Source organism: Siniperca chuatsi, linkage group LG2, assembly GCF_020085105.1.
Source record: "Siniperca chuatsi isolate FFG_IHB_CAS linkage group LG2, ASM2008510v1, whole genome shotgun sequence".
In the NCBI taxonomy this organism is placed as follows: Eukaryota; Metazoa; Chordata; class Actinopteri; order Centrarchiformes; family Sinipercidae; genus Siniperca; species Siniperca chuatsi.
In genome coordinates, this window is record NC_058043.1 from 29,543,173 (window position 1) to 29,557,674 (window position 14,502).

General features: G+C 38.6%; 1 protein-coding gene across 6 annotated transcripts in view; it reads left to right on the forward strand.

Moving 5' to 3' along the window:
* The window catches only part of LOC122888504 (integrin alpha-5-like), a 113,240-nt gene that overhangs the window by 15,304 nt on the left and 83,434 nt on the right, over window positions 1–14,502 (forward strand). For all 6 annotated transcript variants that reach the window (XM_044223073.1, XM_044223081.1, XM_044223037.1 and 3 more), the window contains exons 4-10: window positions 176–299; window positions 1,971–2,032; window positions 2,226–2,271; window positions 2,440–2,565; window positions 5,932–5,976; window positions 6,230–6,273; window positions 6,473–6,529. In XM_044223073.1, coding sequence (XP_044079008.1) covers window positions 176–299; window positions 1,971–2,032; window positions 2,226–2,271; window positions 2,440–2,565; window positions 5,932–5,976; window positions 6,230–6,273; window positions 6,473–6,529 — 504 coding nt within the window. The remainder of the gene's footprint in view (window positions 1–175; window positions 300–1,970; window positions 2,033–2,225; window positions 2,272–2,439; window positions 2,566–5,931; window positions 5,977–6,229; window positions 6,274–6,472; window positions 6,530–14,502) is intronic.

Genomic DNA, 14,502 nt, shown 5'->3' on the forward strand with positions numbered 1-14,502 from the left:
CACGTTTAGAAGACTCTAAGGCTTGACAGATGTTTTGTGTCTAGTTACAGTTGCTAAGCTATGATGATGATGTTTGAGGGAGAAGTTCAGCTAAGTGTCAATTTAACACTTCTTAGCTAGAAAATGTGGTCAGGTTCTTTTGTCATTGAGCTGTATCCATGTGTGTTTTTTCCAGGCTTGTGCTCCCAGGTATTACTGGAGAACCGAACATGACACACCCTTTGCCGATGTTACAGGAACCTGTTACCTCTCTGTAGACAGCCTCAAAACGTTTGTGGAGTATGCCCCCTGCCGAACAGGTGAGTTACTGCAATGATAGCCAACCTCCAGGAGAGCTATGGCCAACGTGTTAGCAAACTTACTTTAATCCAACAGACACAGAGCAACAAGCATTTTTGTCTTAGTTAATGTCAAGTTGTCATAACTAAGACATCTCAAACAATGTCAACTTTGCATTAAAAGTGACATAATGGACCGAATGACACTTAATGACAGCAGTCATAAACCTTCATAAAGACTCCTTCATGTTCATGACAGGTGGTCGTGGTTATGACGGTGTCATGTCAGTCTTATGCACCCACCTTCAAATAAAGTGTTACCAAACAATATCCTGGTGTTTAGGTGCTAGATGCTCTACTATGTTCAACAGCTATATGATAATTTTGTGGGTTTATCAGACCTTGTTAGCTACCTACGGGGGTAGAGTGCAGCGTATACTCAACCATACAGTAAATGTGTTAAGACCAGAATGAGCTAAAATGTTCTGTAGAGCTGCACTCTACCACTCCTGTAGCATAATTTGTGCAATTTGTGTCTAAAACTGGACTCCTTCTCGGAGTCATAACTCTGAACTGATACACATATTTTTAGATTCTGTGTGGCTTACACTTCCTGAAGATATCATTATCTCTGATGTCCATTGCAAATAAATGTCCACAAATATTAAAGATCATAGAAAAAAGAAGTTTTCTTCAGTATCAAAGTAATCTAGATACATCCATACATTACAAACAGCAACTGCGAATAGCTAATTCAGCATACTTTTAATGGTGCCAGTTTTCCAGACTGTAAACAAATAAAAAAATAAAATAAAAAAACAGGACTCAAGTTGTAGCCCACAGCTAACTGACTCAATGGCAACATTATACTTGCTGTTTACATCCCCCAAAGCCCCCAAATTACTAAAACTTAGATATGATTATCCCCCAAATCAAAGTAATGCAAAGAATAATAATAGGACTTAGAAAATCCAATAATATTAACTCTTTTCGTGTTACACTATCAATATTTTTTTTGATAGTACTAAGGCTCAGAATGTCCCATCAACATAGTTTTTATATTCCTGGAACACCAATACTTTCCTTTGTCCATATTAATCTACAGAGGAAAGTGTGCAAATATTTGCCCTGTGTTGCAAACCTGTGGACATATAGAGGAAAAGAAAAAGTTATAGTTCAGGATTAGTCTTGCACAGTCTTTTTTTATTTGTATTTGTATTTGTTTTCTGGCCTTTTAATAGTTGATGTAAAATGTGTTAAATATTCAGAATACAACTACCTGCATATCTTAAGGAGGCTGCTGTTTACAATTTAGGTCAGCTCTTTAAACTCATCAACAGAACCAGATAGTCAAAACTGTTACCAGGTAAAGCTAAATCTACGTATTTGAATAGCTAAGATAGCTTAGAAAGTGGACCACATAATGTTATTGTAAACCACTGCATACCAAAAAAAAAAGGCTGTGGCAGTTTGGCACATTTGCTCACACTGAGACTCTTTTTTGTGTTTTCTTCTCTTATTTTCAAAATGTGGGAATGCTGGAATTCAGTTTAGGGTCAATAAACAATTGAAATGTGACAAAAATTATACTGTAAAATGCTGCCCTCAACAGAACAGAATGTTTTATTTTTTTAGTTTTCATGAAACAGGAAATGTATCAGTGTTTCCCATGTTTGGTGCTGTTCATTGCAGAAAGACATGGACCTGCTGGACAGGGCTATTGTCAGGGGGGATTTAGTGCAGACTTCACCAAGGTAAGATAAAGATCGTAAAAATAAAAGATAGTTTTTGCTGGTTTCTACATAATCACATAGTCACAGTTTCTCTGTTTTGGCTGATGTAAGCATGGAGATTTCACTGTGTACATCAGATTTGTGGGATTTGTTTGAAACTCATGATAAAACTGGTGGCAGACTCCTCAGCTCTGGCTACTGTTGTGTGTTACAGGATGGGAGGGTTGTGCTTGGAGGACCAGGCAGCTTTTACTGGCAAGGTAAACTCACAAGAATGTGGAACAGCATGGATTTTTAGGAGATAGAGAGTCAGAAATCTTTGTCAGTGAACAAGCTACAGTGGAACAACTCAGGAGCTAGAGTTCAAAAGTCACATGTCTTATTTTAAACTCTGACTTTTAACCCTTTATCACCCATCCACCCTATAGGTCAGCTGATCTCAGCCACCACAGAGGAGATTGCTAAGGCCTACTACCCCTCGTACTTTCTGCTGTCAGTCGCGGGGCAGATTCAGACTCGACAGGTGCAGGGGAGCTATGATGACAGTTACCTGGGTGAGGAAGTACACTTGAGTCAAATAGGATTATTAAAATGAGATGTTTTATTAATACTATGTACATGTACTAACCCTAACAGTACTGATACTAATATGCCAAATCCTACTTATACTACTACTGTTGCTTCTGTTGTCGGACTGCAACACCTACGTTTATTTCTGCTGTATATTTTTACACCTGCCAACAGCAGGACCTCATGACCCAAGTTGACTGTCTGTCTTAACAATTTGGTCGAGAGCAGCATATCTCAACAACAGAATACTATGAAATTTGATATGGATGTTCATGGTTCCCAGAGGACTTTGGTAAGTCCCTGTCAAGGAATAAATAAACACCTTGAAAACTAATGATTGGATTTTCCAGATAATTAGAATGTTTTTGGTGACCTCCTGACCTTACCACACCACCATCAGGCCAAAATATCATCTTGAATGCAAGAAATATAAAAATCTAATAGGAAGATTTTCCTAAGATTCTCTCATCACATTCATATTCCCCGGTGGAAGAATTCTTTCCAGTTTGGACACTTCATGAGCTTTCCACTAGTACCAACATTATATCAAATCATCAGCTTTGTACACAGAAAACTGAAAACAATGGATTGCAATAAATTTGCTGTCGATGTTCAGTCTCTTGACCTTTCTTCTTGTTCCACTATCAGGCCAAAATATCAGCGTACATGACTCATGACATCACTCAAGATATGTCATAATCTATTATGACAGATTGCCATTAAATGTACTGAGCACACCCAGGCTCCGAAGGGGATATACACTTATGATTATTACAACTTGATGACTCTTTCAGCTGCTGCTGTCTCCCTCTCAGTGAGGCCTGCTTGGAGCAGACACACAGCAGAACCAAACTCTTTCTTACAGCAGCGCTGCGAGGGCCTGTGTAAGATTTCTGCAACAAAGCTTAGCGCCAATGGTTACTACACAAAGTCTGCCAGCTAACTTTAGGAAGCAACTAAGGAAGTTAGTGCCGAGCTAACTGTAAGGAGAACGAAGAGTGACCGGCTTCCTCTGATCTGCACAATCGGAATACTGCACAGCAAGGACTTTTCCCAGAAACCACATTTCTTCCCCGCCTGGAAAATCCAACGGAACCACCAGACAACAACGCAGCACACAAAGCAACTTCTTCCTTTATGGACTAGTAACATAACCACTCTGAGCATATTACTGGGCATAGCATAGCACAGTACATGGCTAAGCACAGGACTGTGTTACTTTTGTGAATGTACATGTATTTATTTGGTTCATTGAGGTTTATTGTTATTGCTGTAATGTGTTTTCACTGTTAGGTTATTTTGGTAGCCATATGCTAAGTTCATGTTAGTGATGTTTCACACAGAATGCTATCCTCTTTTCTGACCTGCCACTGTTTATCCTATACACTTCAGTCTGGCCCTTTAACAGAGCCACACTCTTTAACATACATGGCTTTGCCGCCATTTTGAATTGCCTTTCTTTGTCTAACCATCTGACTGCTGCTCAGCAGATTTCTTTTGTTTAACGCCATTTTGGATCCAAGCAGCCATTTTGGATCTCACACACACCCTTTTTTCTGTAGTTTAGTGCATTTAGAGTTAGACTTCACATTGTGTTTGGCTTTGTTTATCTTTTAATAAATGCTTGTGTACACTTATGTTGGTTTCTTTAATGTTGCACAAGAGTGAATAATTTGCCAACCTCTTCTATGTTGAACTCTATATCCTTCAACCTACTAGCTATTAATGGTAATTTTGGTTATAGTTATTAATTTTATTATTAATCAGAGTTCCAAATTGATAGTTTTGTGTATTTTATGAGACTGAATCAATTAATTAGCTATCATTTCCCTCTGTTTAAGGGTGATGCTCCAAAGGACTTTATTCATTAAATTATTTATGATTATCTTTGATAATTCTGATAGCCATAATTAATTGATTGCACCTACACAATTTGGTGTACCTTAACCACTGTAAATCCCAACACAACTTTTTTCAGATATGCAGTAGCACTTCCCAAGATCTGTAAACAGACAAAGAGTTCCCCTTTAATGATTGCAAAAGCCATGCAAGTTTTCCAGTTGGTTTCTTATAATATGATGTGAGGTGTCCTATAGTATTTCGCCTGTTTTGGTTTGTTGTCTGTCAGCCTCTCCACTAGTCCAAATGCAGTTTTCAAACAACAGCAGCATGTAAAAAGTGTGGTATTGTCATGGGTGACGACTCTGTGCTGCCAGTGACATTATCTTTATGACTAAAGTACATTTCCTAACTAAACTGTTTTCATATTGTCATGTTGTTTGGCTGACATAATGTCATATGGGGCTGACAAGATGTGATTTACAGCGTTGTAAGGACCCCATAATGCGCTTTTTTGCTCACATATGCAGCATGCAGCACTCCCTACTGAATACGTGTTCCGACAGCTATGGTGTTGCGTGACTCACGTCAAAACACAAGTGCCCATTGCTTTTTATGTAAGCTTGCACAGCATCACTATTATGTGTCAGCATATGCCACTGTCCAACTTTCCAGTGTTGACACACAATAGCTGTTCAGATTGTTTTTTCACATTCACTCTCAGGATCGGCACATCCAGCTACTGTACCCTGTCTGTGTGACACGTCCAAAGTGTCATAAAGGGGGACTGATTTTACACATCAAAGTGTGTTAACATGTCTTGGGGAGTACTAGTGCAGATGTCAAAAAGGTTATATAAAACCTTTTGTGGCTCCAAAGGGAGCTGCATGAAATTTGATAAATTGCCTCAAGTGATGTCACTTGAGTCTGAAAACTAGTTTGAAAATGAAAAAAATCTGGGGGCGTGGAGTTAGAAAGAAGTGAGTTTACCAGACCTCTGTAGCCCACTCCTCATCGCTGTTAAGGCTAGCTACTCAAGGCTACATTAGCCACTACTAGCATATCACACCTGAATCTCTGACCAAACGGTCGGTGGTTGAGTTGCATTGTGGGTAATGTAGGCATAAGGTTTTGACAAGAAAGAAGAATGCATGGAATAAAAAAGATTATATCTCTGGTTCTACTGCATTGATTTTGATCTGACCATTGTGAATATGACAGTTATTGAAGTGCAATGTTAAATTGGTGGACTGCTCTTTTAAGATTGTCATTTGATGCAAATCAGTGCTAAAACGCTATGTGACACCGCAATGTGTCAAGGCTTGTTCTTTTACTAGTAACCACCAATAGTACAACTAAACATACACTAATGTTGTTATTACTTCTTATAATTATCCTTATGAACCAATCCAAGCTAAAACAGATTCAGGTAACTTGTAATTTCATGTATCATAAAACCTTTTCATTGTATCCACCGCTTGTAACCTCTTTACTCTTCATTTCTCCTGCAGGTTACTCTTTGGCTGGTGGCGAGTTCAGTGGGGATGATGAGGAAGGTGAGACAGCCAAAATGCATGGCTGAGTACAGGGTTTGATGACCCCCAGTTGCTCATTTCAACACATGATTGTGTTGTGACAAAAAGGGATTATTAAGTCTTTCAGGAAGCAAGAACATTTAGAGACCCAAACATCCCAAAAGTGTTTTTGTTGGTTGGTCACAAGCTTTATCCAACATTTCAGTTCTTAGGTATTAGTCTTGTCTTGAAATGACCCCTCCTAACCTTTTGCCCCTTTCTTTCCTTGTTGTAGATTTCATCACAGGAGTTCCAAAAGGACTCATGCTGTATGGTGTAGTAAGGAGTCCCCACATTTGACACCATTTTACAGTGCAAATTGTCTACAAAACATAAAAGTATATGTGCAGTATACTCAGACCTGCAGTACTAATTAATAAAGCTGAGTGAACTTCAGTAGAATAATCCAATATCATGCATTTTGGGATCATGAACCACAATTTATAATTAATAATGACTTTTGTCCCTTTCAATATAGGTGTCCATATTAGATGGAAGGGATCTGAAGTCTCTGGTCAACTTAACAGGGGAGCAGGTATGTGCACATCTGGCTGGAGATTTTCTGTACTAGCCTGGCCCCTATTTGCATATGTGGGTACATATTTCAAATTGCATGTGTAGGAGTGTTGAAGATGAAGGAATTTGCCCCTGGGAGAGAAGGCCTGTACTGGGGTCTGGTCTAGCTTACAGTATGTACAGCTCTTGGTTTCTAAAAGCTGTAAATCAAATCCAGAAACAGCAGACCAGGATAGTGTTCATGTTGTCACTGTATTGATTCAGCATGTGCTTTTGAAATGGGAAGTACTAAATAGTAAATAACCCACAGATGAATTATTTTTAAAACAAAATGTCAGTTTACAGGGTTCCAGGGTGCGACCATAAATCTGTCAAGTGCGACTAAAGATTTTCATTGGTGGCACTGGTGCGCCTGAAATTCAGCAGGTCTGCATGTGCCGTGCATGTCTCTGTGTGTGTGCATGTGTGACACCGCGCCCTGTACTCCTCCCACATTCATTGCGCGCGAACGGGAGCAATCGTGAGCAACACAGCCTTAAAACATAATTCAAAATAAAGAGAACTACTAATAATTTTTTCGTAAAAAAAAAAAAAATGCTGCGGTGCCCGCTCCACCTGTCCGGTTGCCTGAAAGGCCCAGCCCTAACCCGACATCATCGGCGGAGATAACCTTTCCACCCGTCTCCCCTTTCCCCGAAGTAGCCTTATAGGCTACGCCATTAACAACAAGCCTCCTCCACATGCGGCTCACCTGCTGAACGGAACAGAATCGCGATGAAAAAATCCAAAACGCGAATTGTGTTTTTTAGGCAACTTTCTAAAACATAAATCTGACGAAGAAATTATGAGCAGACACATGCAGTAAGAGAGAAACCAAAAGTGTGTGTGTGTGTGTGTGTGTGTGTGTGGAAACGAGAACTGAAAGGAGTTTGTGAGTAAACACAAAAATAAGGTGGAGAATTAAGTAGAATTAAAATGGTGAAAGAAGAAATAGCCTACTACAAAAAGAGTAATGTATTAATGTATTCTTTCAAATATTATATATAATTTCCATTAGACAAATATAAAAGGTTTTATTATTGCAGTTTTGCACAATAAATATAAAATATTTCTGTACTTTGTGAAATATGTCCAAGTAATACAGTTAAGAGTACAGTAACCGCTGTCATGCAGTTGCTATACCAGTGCTATACCATCCCTTCAGAAGCATTTATATTGAAATTTAAAGAAAAGTGCATATATTGTGATATATACTGTTACCATCCGTGCTTCACTTTATACTGTGATATAAATTTTAGGCCATACTGCCCAATCCTATGTGCACCTAAATGAAAAAGGCACGCCAGTGCCACCAATGTAAAAAGTTAGTCTGGATCCCTGGTTTAACAGCCAGGTACATTTTTGGAAATTTTCTTAAGAGCAAACAAATGACTCATCTGCTGTGCATTTTAAGGTGTGAAATGTCTACCACTGCCCACCAGTTTAACTTCCTGTGTATAGAACCCCAAAAATGTTCTGTATAAAATAAATTAAAAAGACATAATGAAAAATAATAATGTGAATAAACTGTGTAAAATATACACATGAATCAACAAATTGTGAAATAATTTAAGAAATGATCAACACTCAACTCATTATTATAAAGAGTACGGTCTAGACCTGCTCTATAGGAAAAGCACAATGAGATAACTTCTGTTATGAATTGGCGCTATATAAATAAATAAAATTTAATTTAATTTAATATTATGAAATGGTATTTCATCATTAATTTTCATAATAACTGAATTTTGTTGGATACTATTTTTTCAATATAGACATTTTATTTCAAAAGTCTGTTTTTAATAATAATTAATTATTGGCATAATTATGGCATTGACATGAAATGTCAAGTTTGATTTCATAATGCCACTTTTCATAATACCTCTTGAAATAAGTACTGCGCCTATACTGTAAGAGTTATGCAAGTGAAATTCACAGGGGAGGTATAGACTGGTGCACACACCTCAGACACCAAAAATGATATATGTCCACCAGCAGGTGGTGCTATAATCAAGGTAAATGCCAGTAACTCCCACATAGTACGTCACACATTAAAAAATCCTTACATCCATGCGTTCCCTGAATTGAGCTGCATCTTGTGATAAAGGCCATGTCCATTTCCACCTATAATTTTTTTTCAAGTGACAGTTAAAATTACTTTTTTTAACTCCTCCTAGGCCGTGTGTCTGATCTGCACGAAATGATGAAAAGTTACTAAAAGAATTCTGATAATATTTTGATAGAATTTTGTTATAAAAGAACAACTTCCTTAGGCTGCAGTAAAAAAGGAAGTGATGTCATATCTCCACATAGGTTTGTTCGATTAACACAATACTTGCAATGCATGCCCCACTGAGGCTCTGTGCAAAATGTGGTGCTGAACGGGCCTCTAGGTGGTGCTACAAATGCGAAAAGTTTATATCTCATAATTAACATCTCACATTGTGGCATAACACAAATTGGACTATAAATCAGAAATTGTTTGTCCAATCATCACAAAACGTCCGGGATATGTCCACATAAGTGCCTGGAACATACCCTGAAAGTTTCATTCAAATCGACCACAGGGGGGCACTACAAATGCAAAAAATGTGCATGGCATAACCCAAATCAGACTATTAATCAGAAATAGTTTGTTTTCTTCATTCTATTCTATTCCTCATTCTTCATTCTTTTTTCACGTCTAGACCACATTTGACCAGATCCAGAGCAATAACTTCGGTCTGTGTTGGCTTGAACCCCAGAATTGCTGCTATATTTTGAATTTGCGTCTGATGGAATGTAAACAGCAGATAGAGATAGTGATGATAATATAACGCTTTGCCTGTTTTTGAGCACCAAGCATCATCGATTTAAAGAGAAAGTCCTCCTCCTTTCATCTTGCCAGAGTCTTGTGCTCTATCAGCTCGGAACACGGTCCGCCCTTCGAGTGCTTGATCTGGGATGTTGATGGAGCAGGTCTCTATAAAGATGTGGGCACAACAGTCTCTGATTCCCATTGCTTGGTCAGGCGGCTATGGTAGAGCGGGTCGTCCTCTAATCAGAAGATCAGCTGTTCGATCCCGGCTTCCCCCAGCCCACAAGGTGTCCTCTGTCTAAGTGTCCTTGGACAAGATACTGAACCCCAAATTGCTCCCGAAGGCTGTGCCTGTGAGTGTGTGTGAATGAGTTAGTTTCTTTGTACTGATGAGCAGTTGGCACCTGCCATCAGTGTATGAATGTTAATGTAGTGTAAAGCGCTTTGAGTGGTTGGGAGACTAGAAAGGCGCTATACAAGCACAGTCCATTTACCGGACATTAGCCAAGAGCATGGCTGTCTTTCTTCTCCTCCTGGGTGATCACAGCAGCCGCCGTGGTGCCTACCTGGTCCGGTTGATCTGGCTCAAGGTCTTTAATTCAAACCCTGTCTTTCAGTTCTGATGACAATGATGATGTATTACTGTCATAGGTAATACGTGTTTCAGCAATAAAGCCTAAAAAACCCCAGATTAAAACAAAAATGTAGCTAAGTTTGAAGGAGCTACCAGCCACTGCATCTGCATGCACAGCCACTGCCATAGAAATATCAATAGAAGGATGAAATAAAATTTTATAATATTGAGCTGAGTTTTAATAATTTCCTTAAATTATTTCACAAATTATTGTTTCATTGGTATATTGTCCACAATTTATTCATGTGATTATTTCATAATTATTTGTTTATTTAATAATGAATACTTCAGAGCTCCATACCTATGGAAACAAAAGTGCTAAATAATGACACGTGGCTAATAAATATATTAAACTTTTTTCTGTGTTTTAAACACGAACATTCAACAATGCAGTCACAGAGAAACAAACAACTGCGAACATCCAAGCCACCCAACGCTAATTTGAGTGAAACACTGAGCGAACCCGGCAGTGGTATGGAGGATAAGGTAGCTAGCATGCGGGCCGAGCAGTGACAATTCATGGAATTCAAGTTTTCAGAACTGAACAATACGCTTGACAAAATGTGCCACGACATCTCCACCTGCACGAGGGATGAGTCTAAACTACGATCAGACTCTTTAATTCTTTCCAAGCGTATGGACACCACAGAGAAGACCAGTAATGACAACAGGTGTAAGATAACAGAGTTGAAGTAAAATTTACTGATTTGGAAGACCGGAGTCGCCATAATAACAGGCTAATGCAGTTGGCAGTTGTTGATAATGTACAACGTATTCAACAGTATAGGTGTGAAACAATCAGTAATGATCTCAATGGTAATTCTGTTTCATTTAGTGAGATGGACATACTTGGCTGGGACTTGATAAGACATTTGGATGAGGAAACCAAGCAAGAGCTGCAAAACAGAGGCAACAAAATGAAGACTTCATAGACTTCAATAGACTCTGACTTATTATTGCCCCTGCCCCAGGCACTGCACCAGAGTTACTATAGTTTTGTATTTATATCTTGTTTGTTTCCATACAAAAAATTAAGTGTAAAAACAACACATTGTGGTTTTACAGGGCTGGACTGTTTCTTGGCCAGGAGCAGTAACTTCCTGACATATTTAATGTACAATTATAAGAGTGGTGTCATTCTTCTCATCTAACTCTCGGCAAGAAATGGAATAAGCATGGCATGAAAAACACTATATAATGCTTTGTGTGATAAATCAATTGCTTAATGTAGGGCATTAACAGATAAATGTAAACTAAATGCAGGACATACTGACAACACTGACAGGCAAACAGAGCAGCCAATGAAAGATGAGATAGAACAAGAGAGAGAAACACTAGTAAAAGAGGGAAAAAAACAAGGACAGAAAGATTGATGAGATAAAGGTAGAGACAGCAAGGTATTTCCAGACTGAAGGATTTTCTTTTCCACTTTTCCCACACATTCTTCCAGTCCAGTCTATTCTTCTGGCAGCTACAGCATATGGAGTTGGATTTGTTGCAAGGTGTAGCCTTTCGTTTTTCTTATTCAGCTTCTTTTCACCAGAGAACTGCTGCTTTTTACATTCTCTTATAACAGTGTTATTTCCACCATAACGACACTGCAGTTTGCTAGTTTCATTACAAATGGGCTCAATAATCCATTCAAGTGCACTGCTTGTTTAAACCTTCTATGCAGACACAAAGTGGATGTAGCGTTCATACAGGAATCTCATAGAGGAATCTCATCTCAAGAGTTTCCCTTCGGGGATCAATAAAGTATTTCTGATTCTGATAGAGAAGCAGTGATGTCTCCCATTTTAGAAACAGAAACTATTATGTGGCTGCTTCCAGCTCTTTTACATCCAAAAGCAGAGGTTCTTTAGTGGTGTAGAAGATTAAAGGTTTAAATGCATTAAACTGATCATATCGAATGACCTTAATTTTGGTAGGAGGAAGGTGCAAATTTACACTCACTTCTGGCTATCAGAATAAAATCAGCGTTCATATTAAATAACAGAATCTAACTTATGTTAAATTAATTATAAAACGGGGCACCACTCCTTTACAAGGAGAAAATCTTGATAATCATTCATAATAATGAATGAATGAATGAATTAATTAATAATCAATTTAGTCTCGATCTGAAGTACACACACAAACACACAATAACCAAGTCGTTTATAAATGTTTATTTAACTAACTACACACACACAACTACTAGACTACACTAACAAACTAATAACTAGCGATGAATAATTAATAAGTGAATAACTGACCAAAGGATGCAGTGAATGATTATTTTGGCTAGCGGTAATAATTACCAATTAAATAAACTAGGCACCGTTCAGCAACTGAGAAGTTTTGGAAGGTCAAGGGAGATTATTGTTAGGAATTATTAATCACCTGAAGTAATTTCGCTATCATAGCTGTATATGTTGATGGGAGATCCTAATTTTTATCTAACGTTACGTTTCTTACTCTCATTAAAGTTGGGGTATGCGATTCTAATTCAATACACATCTTTTTGTCAAATTCAGCGAATCTCTGCTTGCTGTATGTTCAGGGCAGGAGCTGAAAAAAAATCTGATGTTTGTACACAACCCTGGCTCTGTAAATGCGAACTAAAAAAAGTGGCTCGGACCGAGCCACATAACACTATTCCAGCCATTCCAGCCATGATTTTGTGTCATGGACATGCCAGGCACCACAACCCCACAACCACAACGTACTCCCTCACCAGAATTCTAATCAGGATTGCCAATTCTAATGTTGCCAATTACACACCTGATCTCCATCTGCATCACTCCAGCCCCAGTACAAAAACACACCACTCACCTGAGTCAGTGTCTGGTCTCGTTTCAACAAGGACACTACTCTCTGCCCTGCAAGACAACGTTTTGGACTCCAACCTTTGAAAAGAGTGCTTTCTCCTCTCCTGAGCTCCCGTGTGTGTGTCTCCAGCTTCTGATCTCCAACCCTGCTAAGCAAAGGACGGTATCAGTAGCCTTTATCCACCATTCTACTCACTGCTTGTTTTCATCGTGTACAATAAAGCCATCTGTGTCTCCATCTTGGTGTCTCCGGCCTACTCTGTCCGTAACAATTTGTGTGTCAGTTAACATTAAATGACTTGCCTACGGACATTCAGCTTACTTTCTAGTTTGCCAAGATATCCTGTTGTTGTGATGTTAGCTATAGTACCAGGAAAGTTGTGAGTATTGCTGTCTGGAGCTGGTATGCTGGTTCTTGAAAACCATCTTGTCCTCTTTGGCTGTTAGCTTCGCAGCAGCAACTGTAGCAACACTTTGCTAACCCATAACCTAGCTAAGCTAACCCACGACCTCGTTGTTCGCTCTGTATGATGGTATTTGTTATGGTATTGGATTTCTCCAGAATCGTATTGTATCAATAAAGATACAAAACGTTCATCAGGATCGAGTGGTGTTGAGGCGTACCTTTTCATTAACCATCTTGGAAAGCCATGGGGGTGGGGGTGGTCGTGTTTCCTACATCAAAATAATCCTTGCTGTAAGAAAGATGGCATTCGTATCCATTTACGCTCCCAATGATTTTGACCCTGACTTTTTTTTTAACGTATCTTACAGAACTTTTATCCAGTATGCAGAATTTTTCACTAATATTGGGATTTGAATGCCACTGTTAACCCCACTCTTGACTGTTCCAGCTATCTAAGTCAGCACTCCCAGAATGCTGAATTCACATTGATATAGAATACTCTCGCATTGATTCAATTCAAATTTATTTATATAGCATCAATTCATAACAGAAGTTATCTCATTATATATTCATTTCTGCCTCACTGATATCTGAAATTCACAGTGCAGTAATTTTACCCATCTCTCTTTCTGATCACAGTATTGTGCTGTCCAAGATTGTCCTCAGAGATACACCTAAAAAAGCTACCCAGTGGCGTTTTAACACATCACTGTTGAGCAACAAAAAATTGTGGATAAAAAAGGATGAGTTACGTGAATTTGTCTCAGTAAATATGAGTTCTGTTGATGACCCATGTTCTGGGGTGCCTTAAAGGGATTCATTAGGCAGTATTCCCAATATCTTTCTCATCCCATAAAAGCAAGGACACATTACACTAATTAGATGAATTAGAGCATAAACAACAAGTTTCTTTTACTGACTGAGTGTAAAATTAACCATTGATGCAATACGTTCTTGAGCTGAACTCGTTGAGACAGAGAGCAATATTCTTAATATTAAGGACTAGGAGGAATTACTATTTCAATGGCCCAAGTCCTAGCTACCTCCTTGCATTGAGGTTAAGGCAAAATGAAAAATGTTCAAATATCACATCGATAAATTCTGCACAAGGAAATTAACGCAGAATTTAGAAACGTTTTCTCTAACCTGTATTCCTCAGAAGTAACTATGGACATTAACAGTAACTCTGAAGGACTGGGAAACCTAAACCTCCCATCTTTATCTCAGGAAGAAGCAGACCATTTGGGGACTCTTATTACATTAAATGAACTCAAGGAGGCCATCCTTGGTATGAAAAGAGGAAAAT